We start from the raw sequence: 18,674 nt of genomic DNA, 5'->3' as shown, positions 1-18,674 counted from the left end.
CTACAATACAGCAACAGTATTTAGCATTTATCTTTATTAGACAGAAGTTTTTTTTTTGTTTGTAATTAAACACAAAGCTACACAATGGGCTATCTGTGCTCTGCCCACCATGGGTATCGAAACCCAGATTCTAGCATTGTAAGTCTGCAGACATACCGCTGTGCCACTGGGGGGCATTAGACAAAAGTAAGTATAATTTAAGTATGAAAACTTTGGGCTTGTATTTAGAGTGGAACAACTCCTAAACATAAACAAATAAAACCTTTATAGGAAATACCACACTAGTAGTGTTTTGTATTTAAAAGTAAATGTGAAGTTGCTGAGTCATATTTTAGGATACACACTAACTAACAAACAAATGTATGGAACACATCATAAACTCTGAGTACTTGAACCATTGAATCTAATGTAAAAAAATGTATGGAACAGATCATAATCTCTGAGTACTTAAACTATTGAATCTAATGTAGCAAAATGTATGGAGCACATCATCAACTCTGAGTACTTGAACCATTGAATCTAATGTAAAAATGATTTAATTTCCAAACTTTTCCAATATAGCTCCTTTCTCACCTTTAGAGGTTGTCCTTTTTTCATGATGGCTACTTCCACATTTTTTCCTTGGACCACCTCTAACAGAGCTTTTATAGCAAGTTTTATAGTTGCTTCATCTGACTTAATAACTTCCTCATTGTAGTTCTTTTCCAAGTATTCTCTAACTGTTTTAGCATTTCGACCTGTAGCATTAGCCTGAAACACATAAAATATGTTTCAATAATCAGAAATTTTAGTAGTTAGTGCAATCTTCCTCTAAAAACTATATATGAGATCAAATAGGAATTTATTTTTGTTTATGAGTTTTTTGTTTTTTTAAGTCATGGATCATAAGACATCCTAATATCAATTTGTGGCAGGAAATACCCCAATAACCAGAGCTTGGTATACTAAACTTAATGTATTATCACAACAGCTGAAATCTTATCTATCTGTCAAATTAAATAGTTTTTTTTATTTAATCTATCTCAGTTTAGCTGATTTAATGCAGTTTTGTATATTCTACTTACATGGAATACTTGTGCAATTTGTATGTTCGGTTTGTAGGTTGGAGGCTATCCTAATTAAAGTAGAGGCAATAGATAAAGAGAAGTGTAGACTGTGGGAAATGGCAACAAGATTTGAAGAGGAGCTTAAACTTTTACATGCAAAGAATACATCAGCTAACAATGACTGAGAGGAAGTTAGAAAGAGTAATATTGGGGCTAAAAGTAGTGGATTTAAATGTACTGAGCAACAGATTTCAGCCCTTGGCTTCTGCAGATGAATAACTACTGGAGGAAAGAAAAACAAAAGGGACAGAGAAGAATTGGACGATAAACTTAAGGAGGTTATGGTTATAGGTGATTCCTTGATAACGTACGTGGATAGGATAGTCTGTGGGGTAAATAGGGAGAAAAGAATCAGATTATGCTACCCAGGGGCACAGGTGGAGGATATAACTGACAGAGCAGGAGATATAATAAAGGGGGCTAGCAAAGATGCAGTTTTTGTTGTGCACATAGAGGTTAATGATGTAGAGAAAGGTAGGTCAGAGGAGCTAATTAATAAGTACAAGAGGTTGATAAAGGCATTTAAAGAAAAAGCCATAACTTAATTGTCAGGGATACTGCCCAAAATTAACTGTGAAGATGAAGTTAGGTAGTTCACTAGGGCTAGATGCCAGGCTTAGGTTAGTATGAAAGGATGAGCAGATTGGCTGGTTAGACTTGTGGGATCAGTTCAGTGGAAGAAGGTAGCTTTTTGGAATGGATGATTTAAGTAGGATAGGGGCTGGTTTGTTTGCTAGGGCTATGAACTCAGCTATAAGGGAAGTTTTAAACTAGGAGTAGAAAGTGGTGAGGACCAGGAAAAACTAAATACAAAAAGAATAAGAGGAAGAGAAAAGTTCAGCATAGGAAATAAGTATAGACGTTTTTATAAGTGGTAGGCCTAATTGTTATTATTGTAATGCTAAAAGTATAAGAAATAAAATAGATGACTTTAGAGCACTGGTAGGAATGGAGGATTTTGATATAATGGGAATAACTGAAACATGGTTAACGTAGATGACTTTGATGACAGAAATTTCTTTGAAATACAGGGTTACAGGCTATTTAATAGGGGACAGAGTACTAAAGAGAGAGGGAGGAGTGGCTTTATATGTGAAATATGAGTAACAGCCTATTGAAATTGAGAATATCAAAGACAACAGCAAGGAGGTTGAATCCATTTAAATTTCTATTAGTGGATATAAAGGGAAAAAGCTTTTAGTATGAACATTTTACAGACCAGCAGATGATACTGATGAAATTAGTGAGAAACTTTACAATGAGATTAAGATTTTGCAGCTCTTAATGAAGTCCTAAATATGGGTGATTTTAATTTCAGGCATACAGATTGGAAAATGCTAGAGTCAAGTGGTGAGGAAGAAGGGTTTTTGGACACTGTTCAAGATGGTTTTCTTCAACAATTAGAAACATTGTTATTTTAGATTTATTATTAACTTAAAATACAGAAATGATTGAAAGGGTGGAAATTGGGGAACATACTTTGGTTAAAATTTTCAAAAAAGCATTTTGAAGGGATGCAACAAGAATTATCTGTTGTGAATTAGGCAGCTGAGTTATATGGAGACATTGATCAGATGTGAAAAATGTTTAAAGATAAATTTTTACATATTCAAGGTAAAATTAACGAAAAGCATCATAAATCTAAGAAATTTTAGTTGACTGGTATGATGGGAGATTTAGATTTAGATAAAGAAGGCTTGTATCTAATGATTATGAGATGGCTGGGTTTTTAAATTTTGCTTTTTCTTTGGTTTTTCATAATGAATATTTAAGCAGTATTCCACATCTTGAACAGTTCATAAGTGGAAACAAGATAAAACAAGATGATGACGTTAATTCTGAGCTTTTTTAAGAAAAAATTTTGAAGTTTAAAGAATGATAAGGCTCCTAAGGCAGGTAATATTTCCCAGGGGTTTTGAAGGAGGTTAAGGATTGAATATGTGAAACACTTGCTACTATTTTTTGTAAGTCCTTGAATAGTGGGCACGTACCAGAGAATTGGAAGTTAGCTAATGTCACTCCTCTTTTCAGGGGAGGTGATAAAAATTGTCCCAGTAATTATAGGCGTATTACTCTTACATCAGTTGTGGGAAAAGTTTTGGAAAGTCTGATAAAAGATACATTGCAAAGCCATTTAACAAAGTTTAGAATTTTATTGGATAGTTAACATGGTTTCACTAAGGGTAAATCTTGGCTTAAAAATCTTTTGCCATTCTTTGAAAAGGTTACTGCTCATGTAGATGAGGATAAGATTGTAGATTTGGCGTATCTGGATTTTTAGAAAGCATTTGACAAGGTTCTACATAAAAGGGTTGTAAAAAAATTATTTCTGTAGGTGTAGGGAATAAGTTAGCAAATTGGATAGAAGAGTGGCTGAATGGAAGAAAGTGGAAGGTTGTTATAAATGAGTTGAGTGAACCTGGATTAATGTTACAAGTTGGTTACCTCAGAGCTCAGTCTTGGGACCTTTGCTTTTTTTTATTTACACCAATAACACAGGTGAAGGAATGGTTAATAAATTACTTAATTTTGCAGATGATACTCAGGACTTGGGTGTTACTAGCTGTGAAGAGAATGCTGCTGATTTACAAAAGGATTTAGCTCATTTAGTGAGTTGGGCAAATATATGGCAGATGGGTTTTAATTGTAATATATGCAAGATAATGCATGGCGGTTATCATAATTTGAATGGGAATAACCTTAGCAGTGTCATGAAAGAAAGGGATCTTGGTGTAATATTTGATCAGTCTCTTAAGCTATCCAAGCAGTGTGCTGTTGCTAGTGATAGAACAAATAGGATTTTAAGTTGTATCTACAGAAATATTGAATATAAATGTAAAGAGGTTATAATTTCATTGTATAAGTCACTGTTTAGGTTACATTTGAAGTATTGTGTTCAGTCTTGCGCTCCTTACCTTAGGAAAGACATTGAATTGTTGGAATGGGTTCAGAGGAAGGTTACCAGAATAGTGTTTTGGATGAAGAAGTTGTCATATAAAGAGAGGTTGAAATCTCTCAAATTTTTTTCTCTTGAAAAAAGAAGAGTTAGAAGGAATCTGATTGAGGTGTTTAAGATTGTAAAGGGAATTGATAGTGTTAATGCATCGTCTTTTTTCATACTTAACAATGAGAATAGTAGGACTATGGACAGAGATATACATTTTAGCAAGACAGAAGTCATCTTCAGCTAAGACAGTTTTACTTTTCTAACAGGTTGGTTGGCCTCTGGAATAGGTTGCCTTCAGATGCTGTGGAAGCAGTAAATTTAAGTGAGGTTAAGAGAAAGCTTCATAGTATTATCAATGATAAGGGCTGGCTTTAAGTTGTTTTTTAATTTATTTATTAATAATGTTAGTTTACTTTAGAGGATGGGAGAGCTGAAATGGACCAATTGGTCCCATGTTGTCCCATAACATTATGTTATGTTAAAATGAATAACAATTGCTTTATAACATTATCAGTTTAATATACATTATGGCCTCTAGTTTTTTTAGGTTACGATTGTATTGATATTTCTGTGTTCATCATATAAGCTGAAGCAAATCTATAAATTTGATATTTAAGGAATATAACTAGTAGATTCACATCTTTATTAACATTCTGAGCCCTCGTGTGATCAGATTAATAGCATTATCTGTGTTTTATTACATTTTGTTAGTTTTGATCACTAAAGAGGGGGTGAGTAAGGTTATTTGCAAAATGGTCAATACAGAAATTTTTTAAGTGATAACATTGTGTATCATTTAATTTTATGGATATCAATGCATTTTTAAGGGTTTTTTACAATGACCTAGAACTGTACACAAGAAAACTAGAGGGAAAATGTACACAAAACTGATAATTAAACAGAAATATTTTCACTTGTTTGTGTGATTCTTTTGCTTACCAGTTAATGAAATGACTAGCTATTGCCTTATTAATTGCTGTATGATAATTTTCACATTCATGCAAATATTTAAAGCCATTTTGAGCTTTAATTGGTAAATTATTAATGAAACTATGATTGAAAATCTTTCAACTGTTAAATTACTTGCTCATACTGACCTGCAGAAGGTAGTAAAAGCCACCAAAGACTCTGATCAATTTGAATTAGATCCATAATTGTTTGGTACTTTTTAAAGTTGTATAAATATGCAATGTTTCACATTTGCATATCAAAATGCACAATAAATTTATATATCTGCTGAACTATAAATTTAAGAGATAAGTATAGTTATTTTATTTCACATAAATTATAACACACAAACAATAATTTAGGTTGCTACTGTTCGAATGTTTCTTGAAAGTCTACAATGACTAAATCAGTTTGATAAGTTAAAAACTCTATATATCAAGTCAAATCTATGTTTTGAGAGGTAATTAAACAAAAATTGTCCAGAGCAGTAACTCAAACATTAATTAGTTACAAAACTTTACATATAAAATTTCTTTTCCTGCATAAAGTATGTTACATGCATGCTTGAAACAAATACATCACAGTTTTGTTTGGAGAGAAATACACATTTTTATGATAAATATTAAAGTTATTATACATTGATACAGTTTTGGCTATATTCAAAACAAGGTAATTAATACTTCCTAACTTAAAAAGGGAAATAGAGATTGTCAAAAAAGTACAGAAACAAGTTGAATCAAAATGCAAAGATTGTATTTTCAAGCCTATAACTAGGGATTCTAAACAGAGTAAACAAACAAACAATGCTTGGCTCCATGTCTACAGTGCTTATCAATTTTAGTGGAGTCAAAATAGGGATTTGTAGCTTGAGAAAATAATGTAGACACTATTTCCAGCCTAGTTTGTTTACTTATTTTAGAGTCCCTAGTTGTAGGCTTTAAAATATAACCTTTGCATTTTGATTCAACTAATTTTGTACTTTTTTTTTTGAAAATCCCTATTCCCCTTTTTGAAATAACAATTTTTAATTATCCTGTTTCTTAAGTTTTATGTGTCCATTTATGGAGAATACATTTTAAGCTACATATGTGCATATTCATTCAGTTTTGAATGTTACATGTTTTACAACAGTTCACTGCTGCATTGGCTTTTCTCCCACCCAATCATTATTTACTGAGCCAGGAATATTTGTGCTTGAGGTTTCATGTAAACATGCATTTAGCAAGCAAAGTACAAAAATCTGTTGATTAAATCATCACTCACAAATTGAAATGATGAATCCTTAACATGGCAGTTTCGAATTAATGCGTTATAAGTTGCACAAATTATTTTCCAATTAATGTGTATTAGTAAATCACCAGATTTTTTCAATGGAAGAAAGTGAAGGATTTTGAGAAATTCTACAAGGTGAAAAAACGAATACACTTAATTTAATTCTAAAACTACCTTATGACATACTCAATACTGCATTCATCACTATAGTCCAGGTTTCAGTAAAATATTCATAGCCGTTTTTTCTGTAGCAACTTGTAAAACTATAATCAATAATAATAAGGCTGGAGACACTGTTATAAATATACACCTTGTTTACTCTAATAAAACAAGGATTTTCTGACTAGTAAAATGGTGCTTAAATGGCTCCTATATTTCTGTGATACTTTAATGGCTTTGAAAACTTTACATTGGTAGAGAAGAGGAACTTGAATTTCAAGAATCAATACAAAAATATTCCTATGGCCTGTGCAGCAGTTTTTTTAGTACGTTTGCCCAGGTTTGAATAAAATATTCATAGCCATTTTTCTGTTAGCTTGTGAAACAAGAATAATAATAATATGAAGAACAAATGGATGAATTTTAAATTTTGTGTAACAATTGGAAATCAACTTTTTTGCTTTTTATTTTAGCAGCCTTATCCATTGAGACAGAATGTCTTGAGTGTTGTTTCAAGAACAACTCTGCTTTTTAGACGGTTTTTGCCCATATGTTCTATTTTAATTTCTGTGAAATTCCTGGGTGAACCCTAATATGAACCACTGTCGTGGCTCATGATTATTTTAAATCTTAAATGCGTTAAACCTGAAGTGACTTTTTAAAAGCCAATAGTTATTTTAAAAGTAAGATATTAAGCTAAAATAAAAAGTAGAAATATCTAAAGTTCTAAATGTAAAATAATAATCTAATTTCAAAGCTCTGACACTTGCATGTATTTTAATTATTATAAATAACAAAAGTGAATACTAGATTGGTTAACTTACCCCCTCTGTCACTTTCATCAACATAAACCAGTAAAACTGAAAAACATAAACATAAAAAATATTTTTCACTATAGAAACCTAAAGTTTTAAAATCATTGCTTCCAATTATCTTGTGCATACCTTATACATACACATATACATACATGTACATGAAATGACACTACCAATTGTACAGTAATTGAGAAGTAGACTTATAAATTTGAAATATATTGGATCTTATTTTTTGTTTCATTAGAAATTCAATATTTATTGAATAAAAGTTTAAAGATAGCAACCAACAAACTAAGTGTATTTATGAAATAATTCATAATTATTAATAATATAAGATTAAATCCCAAGTAAAATGTTGAATTACTTACTTCACAATAAAATTAGATCTGTTAAAAGCAAACAGATTAAAGGTTTAGTTATAGAGTCTCCCTTATTCCACCCTCCTCATGTTATGTGAATTGTTCATCATCAAATTTGAAAAGGATGCATTAAATACTTCTGTCATTAAACCTTTTGTGTGTTTAAGATATGTGGATGGCATGTTTTTGGTGTGATAGAATGGGAATAACTCATTAATGAAGTATTGCCCAAGAACATCTTAATTCAGTTATTTCACACTGGAATTTTTTTTAAAAAAAGGCCAATTAAATTTCCTATATATCAAAATCAAATGGGATAATGGTTTTCTCTTAATCTTGGTTTAAATAAAACTGTTTTTGGTTACCATTCCACCACATAACAGATTGTGTCAACCATTACTATAAAAATTATCTGCTTTTTTCATATTTATATTTAGAGTACTGAAGATTTGTACTTATGATTATGACTTAATATTCCCAGTTTGCTCCTGAAGAAGAAAGGTCCACCTTTCGAAAGTGCTTGGGTTATAGGGTTTTTATTCATTTCTATCAAGATTTCTTGAACCTATGTGTTTTTCTTACATCATTAATATTGGAGTTAATTTCCTTAAAATGTATAGCAAGAGGTAGAGGCTATGATCCTGAGATTATTGATAGGTTGTACAATAAGAATAGCAATAAATTAAAAATGTCACTATGTACAAGGTTACATGAAAATAGTAAAGCTGATGGCATGAGAATTTCCTTGCTAAATTTTGGTATGCCAACGAGAATACATAACATAATAAAAAATACATAGATTGTAAAGTTCTCTCTGCATTGTAAATTAAATAATTGTCTCAAAGACATAGAAGGTAAAATAAAAGTCTATAAATATGGTATTTATAAAAGTCCTTTTTTCTGTGGCTTGATTTATGATAGACAAACATGTAAAAACCTGAAATTTAGAATTAAAGAACTTATAAATGTGGTAAATAAATGTAAACAAAATTAATTGGCTTTAACAGAGCATGTGGGAAGCACATCTCATGTTATACGTTGGGAAAATGTTAGACTGAGTTTAAGTGAGAACTTAACATCAGAAAATTGGTAGAAATAGAAGAAAAAACAATATTTTAAATAAAGATTTTGATTCAAGGGTGGTAGCTTAAAATGTTGCTAAATCATGTAGAACCTTTTGGGGCTGTGCCGTCTTTATAATAAATCTATGTCATTGTTGTGTGTGTGTGTGATTTTAATCTTTTGTTGGTGCACAAGTATCATTTAATTATTTTATTAAAACAAATGTTTATCACAAACCTTTTTGAAATTGAATTATGTAATTTTATTTTTTTAAATTCATAAACTATGACAAAACTATAAAAAATTGGGATAAAATGTATCAAGACTATAATTTACTATAAGAACATAAAACTTGTGAGTCAGAAGGTTTAGTCAATTTCTACCAATTTAACAAATTTGTAATATAAATATATTCAGCTTGTTATATTTAAGGCCCATTTATCAAAGTAAAATGTAAAGCAGGATCACTAATCAGAAACAAAAACACAGAAATAAGACACCACTTTCAATTTTCAAATCTTGTTAGATAAATAACAACAATAAAAAAGAATGTCAAAGTAATCTTTATTTCTATGAACTTGTTGGATATTGTATATATATATTATTAATATAGTCAAAAGCACACACTGCCAGACCTTGGGGTACTCTAATTAAATAGTATGATTTAATACTCACTTTTATAATAACCAACAACCCTATTGTACAGAGTGAAATTTTGCAGCAAAAGGACATGAACCATGGACCTAGGATTCAAAGTTAATGATGTTAACTACTAGGCCTTCTTGACCACACCATTTATCCAAACATCATAATCAGTATTTCTGATCAATTTCATTCTTGCCAACTTTTAAAAAATTCTCCTGGGGTAGATTTTGTGTGACTCACGGCAAATCAAGCAATTTACAAGCAAAACTGGTTTAAAGCCATGCTTGATTTAGAACAATAAATGTGTCTTATTTGTATAATTGGTTTTCATTGGCCAAGAAGAAAGTGAAGCCCGATTTTTGGTATGAATCATGTGTTTACTCAACTGGTTTCTTTGAAGAGAGCAAACAACTGGCTGATGTTTACAAGGAAATATTTAATGTAGAAGAAAGTTAATTATAGTTACACAAATCAGTGTACATGCCAAAAATTGTAGATCTGGTCAAAGGTGCAAATTCAGGAAACTGCTGCCCAAATCATGAGTTGGCAAGTATACAATTTGAGCTATGTTTTACAAACCACTTTGCAATGCTACACTCATCTGCTGCTAGGCTTAATGCATGTGGTTACATAATTTTGTTTGTTTGAAAAATGTAAAATATCTGGTTAATGGTTTATGTTCATGGTATGTTACTAATATTAATGTATGCAAAGTATAAAGTTGAAATTTCTGTGTTTTATTTTTTTGTTTCTCATAACCCTTTGACTCATAGTTATTACAGTTGATGTGTAAACTCCAAAATGTGCTACATCATCAACAGTTCACGTATTTTGTAGAAATTGTAATTCAACTTTGCCTCACTCCCCTCCCCAGACTTTGCTGAAATGGCACCACTGATTAAGTCTGGTTAAAATGGTACTATGGTCAATCCTGAATTGTTGGATAAATCATAAAACACAACCCAACTTTAACTTCACTGGATTAACTTGCTTTCATTAATTGTATAACCAGTATATATTTTAGCTTGCTTATACATTTACTGGAACATCTCTAAAGTAATTGAACAAAAGACAGAACAACTGTAACAACAGATGAGCTGACTCATTAATCTAAGCAAAGTTTTGTTTGTGCAATAAAGTACTATTATTTAAGGGTACACCTAATTCTCTTATCTAATTACAATAAACCTTATCTATATCTCTCTAATATTTTGAATTTAAAAACAAAATTGCAATGACAAAATTTATTAGAATATTCTCTTTTTGTAATACTTCAGGAAAATGAGTTGAATGTGAAGAGTTAAATCAAAGAATAAATATAACTATAAATAAAGAGTATCAGAAACAACATACCTCTTGCAGCAGCACAGTAAAGATGAGCCACTGTCTCATTAAACCTATAAAAACACTGGGGACAAGAATTCTGAACATCTGCTGGGCAGGCTTGTGTGGCTCTTTCTGTGTTTGATACTTCTTTCAATTCTTTAACTACAGGAAGTACAACCTCTTGAGATACAATGAGTTCTCCAGGACATACTGGAATTACTGTTTCACCCAGAGGTAGTGGGTAAATTTGAACTTCTTCTGAAAGTTGCCACTTGTTTGCCTTTGGTTTCTTATGGCTTAGAAGTAAACCATAGCCAGCCTCTGTGAAACAAAAATAACTTGTGTTTAGTATGATTATATATATCTATCTATATATATATATATACTTTAAGTTTTTCAGATTGCCAAATACTTTTACATGTCATTTTCACATTTTAAAAATCACCATGTTTTTCTCTGGAACTCAACTTCCCACAATGGCCAGGATAGCAAGGCGTTATCTTTCTGCCCCTCCGACCAGTGTAGACAGCAAATGGGCTTTCAGTGCTGCTGGCAACATTATCACACACGAAAGGTCAAGGCTTTAACGTGAAAATGCTGAAATGCTACTGTTCCTCAAGTACAATTTAAACAAACTCCAAATATACAGGCATTCTGCAAGCTGGTGTGCACATTTTTGTAAGTTAATTTTGAAAGTTGAAAGTAAAACTGGAATTTTTATTGGTGATTATTCGGTTAAATGTAATAAACGTCAATTTTGTTTATGTTTCTAATTTTTGTGTATGTTGTTTATTTTTTTATGGGGGGGATGAGGGGAGAACCCAGTCCCGGTTGACACCTGGCCCTAGCCAAAGCTTAGTGGCTAGGTACCCAGACCCAATATTTGGCCAAATTTTACTACCCGTGCATCCCTAATAATTAAATATGTTCTTTCAAGAAGTTGGAGTTTATTAGATAGGAATATTGAAGATTAAGCCCAGCTTGTCATGATAGTATGCTAATACTAAACTAATTATAGGCTTAAAGTAAATTATATATCCAAGCATCTTTAATATGAACTATCTCACAAATTTAACCTGGTAAGATTGTGTATATTCATAGCTCAATAAGAGAAAATATCAGATAACCCAATTTCTTACAACATATATCTTTAATGTTGTAGTCAAATTTTATCTTTTCTTCCTCATGTTCTAAACTATTGTGTGCAAACAGCTTTGGTGCTTTGAGACAAACTAATTTCCAATTCTTAATGAGCCAAGATATGTTATTGAAATCTTTTGTGCATTTTTTATCTCAAAGTTAGTATCCTTTTACTGATTTGTGTGTGTAGCTCTTAACTATTAAAACAATATTTTAAACTCAGTTCAATTTAAAAAAAAATTTTTATTTATATTTTATTACATTTTACATACTGAGTAAATACCACTTCTTTTTATTTTCAGTTATTTTTAAAATGGTCATAGTATACAGATTCTACATATAGTGTATAATTCTTATTTATAGAAGTCATGATTTTTCCAAAGTTCTGATTCTGGACTGCCCTATATACAGTTGAGTATATGTAATAAATTGCAGCCTAAAATGTTACTTTTTGTAGCTTGACATGTCTAGTTTTTCATGTTTTGTGTCCTGCTAGACCTTATGATTGAGGATTTGTTGTTGTTCATACATGGATCATATATATTCCACATTTAAATGAGCATAAATGTTTACCTGCTGAGTTACATAAAAGGTGGGCTAGTACTGTGGGTAGGACAGGTGTCCATATACAGTGTATACCATGTAGTTTACAATCTACTAGTGCCTGAGATCAATGTTAAAAACTAGTTTGGTATAGTATTGTAGTACTTTGTGATGTAGTACCTGTAGTGTTATTGTTTTCACCCCTCAACATTTATCCAGTTTAAGTGGATCATCATTTGTGTTTTGTGTTATGTATCAATAAAATGTTTACAGTAATTCATAACATGTCTCTATAGAGTTGAACTTGTCGAGATTAATAACATAGTATAATGTTTAGGGACAGCAAGGGGTCTTTTGGTCCATCTAGGCTGTCCCATCCTCTAAACTAAATTACTAAATAAAAAATATATATATATAATAACAAAAAATAAAAAACTAATAACAAGAAAATACCTCAAAGCCATCCCTAATTATTCATATAGTCATCAAGCTTTCTCTTAAACTCATTTAAATTTACTGCCTCTACAACATCCAAAGGTAACTCATTCCAAAGGCCACCCACCCTGTTAGAAAAATATAACTGTCTTGGCTGATGATGACTCCTATCCTGCCAAAATTTATATTTGTGTTCCCTACCATCAATTCCCTGAACAATCTTAAATATCTCAATCAGATCCCTCTAACACTTCTTTTTTCAAGAGAAAACAATTTCAGAGATCTTAGCCTCTCCTCGTATGACAACCCCTCCATCCCAGGCACCATTCTAGTAGTTATCCTTTGAACCCTTTTCAACAATTCAATGTCCTTACTAAGGTAAGGAGCACAAGACTGGACACAGTACACTAAATGTGCCATAACCAGAAAATCTAGTCAGATTAGTACTACTGTATAATCATAGCAAGTTTTATTCTATGTTTTATAAATTTCATTCTTAAAAAAATCAAATATACAAAGATGTTTGACTTTTTTTTTAATTTTTTAACTCATGTTTAATTAATTATCAAATTACCTGAATCTAAGATGGAGCATTTACAGTGAGAGGGTTTCAACAGTTTATAATAATCTCTTGTTAATTCAGCTGGTTTTCCAAATGTCACATCATATATAAACTTGACAGGTTCCTTCAAACATCCAGCTTGTGAGCCTGGTGGAAATGTACAAATTATTATGGGTTATAAATCGCTCAGAAATGTTAGTATTAACATTAATTTTCTAACTGTCTAACAAGTATGCTACTTAGCCCTGCATGAAGTTTAATATTTGACAACTTCTTTTATATATACAGAGGGTTGAGTACGTTAATTCAAAATGACTATGGAGCCACACCATGACATTAATATCCATGTCCCCTAATTCAGTCACAATCTATCTGACAATCATGAATTTTGACAATAGCCATGTTGTGTAGTATATATTTCAAAAAGCTCCATTGTAAGGCTGTCATGTCAAAACACACTATTCTTCCCTGCTTTCCGTAATCCATCTAGTGTACAGGGATGATAGTTCACTAGCTTCTGTTTAAATAGTCCAATCAAACAGAATGCCATCAGATGTAATAGCATGAATACTCACTTCATTCTCCAGCTGCTTGTGGTAGGTGACAATTGCACAGGAAGTGTGACTGCAAGCCTTATCTTGGTAAGCCCACACACTGTTGGCCTCGTTTCAGTAAAACTCTGGTACTTCTGTATGGTACAAATGATTTAGTACATTATATCCCTCTCATAAACCCTAATTTTCTCCTTTGAAAATGTTTTGCCACATGTCATGTACCATTTGTTGAAACTTCTTTTCACCCCTTGACCAGCAGAAAATGGCATGAGACTTCTTATAATTATCAAAGTACACACATGCTTCATGAAATGTCACCACATAATTCAACTTTTCTCCATTCATACAGTTTTCTACAGTGTGTTTTTTTCATTGGGTATGTCATTGAAGCAACACATTTACATTTGATTTGTGTCAGTTTCCACATGAAAATCCTTCTTGATGATTAGACAAGCTTTGGCCACTAACCATTATGTTCATGGATTATCTCCTGTTACAAGATGACAAACATTGTTCTCCATGGCTGGGGTTCAACTTATTGCAGGTCTCTTTCTGGAATGTTCTGGTGCCTCAGCTTGATTAATGTTCCCTTTTTTTCCAATGCTGTTAAGTACAAGGTATATCCTCATCTTGGAAATTCTAAATCCCTAATCTAAAAATATTTTTATGATCTAATTGTATGAATATTTTGTGTCAGAAAGGGATGTTACATATATTAAGTTATTTTTCAAAGGCATACAATTTTCAGTCACATCACTTTACCAACAAAATGCCAAGCAAAGTCAAAATATGTTTCTCAAACATGCAGTTTCACCTCAATTTTATATATGCTGTAGTTTTCACATAATTTGCTAATTTACTTATTTAAAATCATTTTAATGTAACATACTTAACCCTCTGAACATCTAAATTGTTTCTGCCAGCTTAAAGGAGTTTACAGTTTTTAAAAATCATTTTGTGAAACATATAAGTCATTGTCATATTTTTATTTTTATAGTGCAATAAAATTATTTAAAAATTATTTTCATCTTTAGTTTCTGAACATTTCTTCAGTTGACATTAGTGCTCTCTACTTTCACATATTTAGTATCAAACATCATGTTTCTTTTTCATAAACAATGTACAGTAACTAAAAGTTTCCTTTTTTTAAAACAGTACATACCATTTTCTTTTTCTTGATCCTGTTTTATAAATTCCTCTGTAAAACACCAAGATAAAAACATAAAGTTTGAATACACTGAGACTAATTCATCATATTCACACATATGTATTGCATTAAGTGAACAAACTTGTTAAAAGAAATTGTCATTTTTTTAAATGTTTAGAAGATACAATAAATTATTTTCTCAGTTTCCAAGAGGTCTGGTCATGGCATGTTCAGCTGCAGAACAGAATATTCAAGGTATGATATGCTAAATAACATGCACTTCCAACTGTGAAAGCATCATAGTGGTGATAATGAATCCAACTATTCAGTTAAGAGATGCCATATAGATGGCAGGTGCTACCAACTGGCTTCCTTCCCTCTAGTCAGAAGTATCAAATTAGGGATCTCTTTCTTGACCATTTAACACATGTATTGCTGAGGTGCCAATAAAGTGAAATATATCAAGTATTAAGGTTACCTGAAGCTAACATTTATTAACATTTTTCTTTAGAATGAGTAAATTTCCTATGATTAAAACAGACAATTTAGGAAATAAATTTTACTATTGCAAGACACAACTCAATTTTAAGCTTAAAGTCAAAATACAAAATGGTCAAATATATCTAGTGATTACAAAGAAAATTCTACATTTCAAATAACTGCATCTTAAAATCTAATTATTTTAGAAGAACAAAATTTCATTAAAGTCCCCTTGATTACAAGTTCTATTGAAGAAAGCTTGGATATGTACAGTGTGTTTCAAAATCACATTATACTGCATACTTAATGGCTTTCTTCAAAAATTAGTTTTGCTTTGCTTCTCTTTCTCTCTTATTTAACAATATGATACTGATGATTTGAATAAAATGATTGTGTTTCAGTGTGCAGGATTATGCAACTGCTGTTTGGTTGTGCTGTTAAAATATTGGTTATTTTACTTTGGTCAAAAAGTAATTCCAAAGATAAAGTGGATGTTGCCTTTCTTGACAGAGCCTTAAGAATGTTAAAAAATAATTTCTCCATTCCAGGCAAATGAGTCCATAAAAGGTACTCCTCACCCTGAGCAGACCATCTATATCTATAGACATAGCAGTAGCAGTTGCTCAGAACATCTATGATCAAGCTGAGAAACTCCCACTTGGGACAGCAAATGGTGTTGGCACTGCTTAAGAACTTGATCTGACACAATCCATAATATCAAAATATAAAGAAAAAGACATATTTAATCATTTAATCAATAAGTTATAGCCAAGAAGGATAAGTAACTGTAAAAAACAACAACTATTTACACACATGTTAAACCAAACATAGAATAATTATTAAATACATAATTACACATTTTTATTTTAAATAGCTTTATACTTGAGGTAGACCAATCATCAAAGTTCAATCTATTTAAAATCACTAGAGCTAAATAAAAAACAACAACTTTGAACTCGAAATTGAAGTGCTTTTTGGACAGTAATAGATATTTCTATGATGAAACAAGTATAAACTATCTCTAGAAGGAATTAACAAATTCATTTCAGGATTAAATATTATAATATCTCTTGCAACATAAATGAAGCAGTAAACACAGTCCTGGTAAGTAATTAAAAGTCCATATTCCTTAAATCTGTTTGAAATTGATGCTCTATAAGGAAGGTCTATCATTAGCCTCAAGACCCTCTTTTGTAACAACCATATTGGTCTTAATGCATTAAAATGTGAGCCCCAAACACTTAAACAATAAGTCATTTGACTGTATAAAATAGCGTAATAAATTTGATAAAGGGCTCTAAGTGGAAAAACCCTCTTACACGGAGTTATAACATAGACTACTCTGGTGAGTTTTTTTAGATACTTTTAATATACTCATCCCATCTGAGGGCCCCTCAGTGGCACAGCAGTATGTCTATGGACTTACAATGCTATAAACCGGGTTTTGATACCCATGGTGGGCAGAGCACAGAAAGCCCATTATGTAGCTTTGTGCTTAACTTTAAACAAACAAACAAACCCATCTGAGGTTATTCTGAATAATTACTCTAAGAATGTTTATTGAATCAACTCTGGGTAGTATATTTTCTTTAAAACCTAAAACAGCATTTACTTGTTCCCTTGATATAATCATATAATGTGATTAACACATATTTAAAACTAGGCAGTTGTCAACAAGCCAGATCTCTATTGAAAGCAACTCATTGTTCGCTATTTTAAAACAGTCGGCAAGAGAATCAGCCTCTATAGTAGGAGTCATACCATCAGCATATAGATTGCAAGTATCTTTTGAACATACCAAAATTAAATCATTAACATAAATAATAAATAAGAGGGGACCAAGGATTGAACCTTGATGAACCTCACAATGGAGAATAGAGGAATGAGACTTTATACCATTAATTGAGGTATAACATTGCCTATTTAGTAAATACATTTTAAGAATATCATAAATATTACCACATAGACCATAATGAGCACATTTATAAAGTAAAACTGTGTGATTAATGCTATCAAATGCCTTGGCAATGTCAAGAGCACAAAATAAAATATATTTTTTAGCCTCATAAGCCTTAATAAGTTTTGTAGTAATAGCCAATAAACAATAAACAAGTGCAAAGCTTATAATTTTAGATGGCTGTGCACTATTAATAATTGTGTTCCATCTTAGTAACTTGACTTTGTCCAGTGGGTTTTGGCCAGGTCATTGAATGATGAAACAAAGCTAGAAAATAGTCTTTGGACAAACCAAACTTGCTTCATCTTAGTATATATTTCAACAAAAGACATGCTATCATCTACACCAATGAAAACCTACAGAATGTACAAAGCTTGTTTGTAGTAGCTACATTTAGGGACAGGTTTGGTACACTGATTTTGACTAGTTAAAAGCATAATTGACACTTGCTGTAACAGATTTTGTAGTTTCTTGTACCATGTCAAATCTTTCCTGAATAAAACATATTTCAATTTGTCTCAATTTGTCTTACTTACTTCTAATAAGACAAGTAATTTTTAAGATATAATCATTTTAAACATAGGTTTTTCTGTATAATCACATTTCATAAATGACCATTAAATACATGTATTTTTCTGTAAATTATGTGCAAAATCTAATATAATTAAACACAAAATTGTTATTCATACATATATAAATGCATTTGGAACTTACGTGTGAGTTTCAAACTGTTGTTAGTTCCTCTTTCAAAATGTACAACTAAAATCAAAACATAAATTTTTTTTATTTCATCTTTTAAATGTATTCAAAAATTCCACATACGAGTTGAATCAAATACATATAAATAATTTATACCAAAAATAAGAAATTTTTATTTTTATTCAAAGTACAATATATAATTTTTAAGCAATTTAATATACAAAAAAGCTTCAGTGATCAGTTGTTTTTCATTTAAATTTAAAAGATGTACCTGTAAGATTGTCTAATACATTTATTCAAAATCTTTGTAACTATCTAATATATTTATGTTCTACTCGAATGTTAGGAGTGGGAGGTTTATTTCAGAAACATCTTGCACTAAAGGACAAAGATGAAAGTCCAATATATTTAACTGATTTTTCTAAAAATTATACTCTAAGAGCAGAGAAACACAACAATGATTAAATAATTATATTAATCAAAAGAAAATCAATTTATATATATATATATATATATAT

At 31.1% G+C, this 18,674-nt stretch overlaps 1 protein-coding gene across 1 annotated transcript in view; it reads right to left on the bottom strand.

Moving 5' to 3' along the window:
• Positions 1 to 18,674, bottom strand: part of LOC106471299 — a gene marked incomplete at its 3' end in the record, with an annotated part of 75,734 nt that overhangs the window by 21,617 nt on the left and 35,443 nt on the right. Inside the window, exons 18-22 of the mRNA XM_022399913.1 lie at positions 18,172 to 18,216; positions 15,036 to 15,071; positions 13,332 to 13,466; positions 10,667 to 10,960; positions 7,257 to 7,292 (exon numbers count right to left, since the gene is read on the bottom strand). Coding sequence (XP_022255621.1) covers positions 7,257 to 7,292; positions 10,667 to 10,960; positions 13,332 to 13,466; positions 15,036 to 15,071; positions 18,172 to 18,216 — 546 coding nt within the window. The remainder of the gene's footprint in view (positions 1 to 7,256; positions 7,293 to 10,666; positions 10,961 to 13,331; positions 13,467 to 15,035; positions 15,072 to 18,171; positions 18,217 to 18,674) is intronic.

This window comes from Limulus polyphemus, unplaced genomic scaffold, assembly GCF_000517525.1.
Source record: "Limulus polyphemus unplaced genomic scaffold, Limulus_polyphemus-2.1.2 Scaffold4526, whole genome shotgun sequence".
NCBI classification, from domain to species: Eukaryota; Metazoa; Arthropoda; class Merostomata; order Xiphosura; family Limulidae; genus Limulus; species Limulus polyphemus.
Note: the sequence above shows the minus strand (reverse complement) of the source record. Positions and strands in the feature narration are given on the sequence as shown.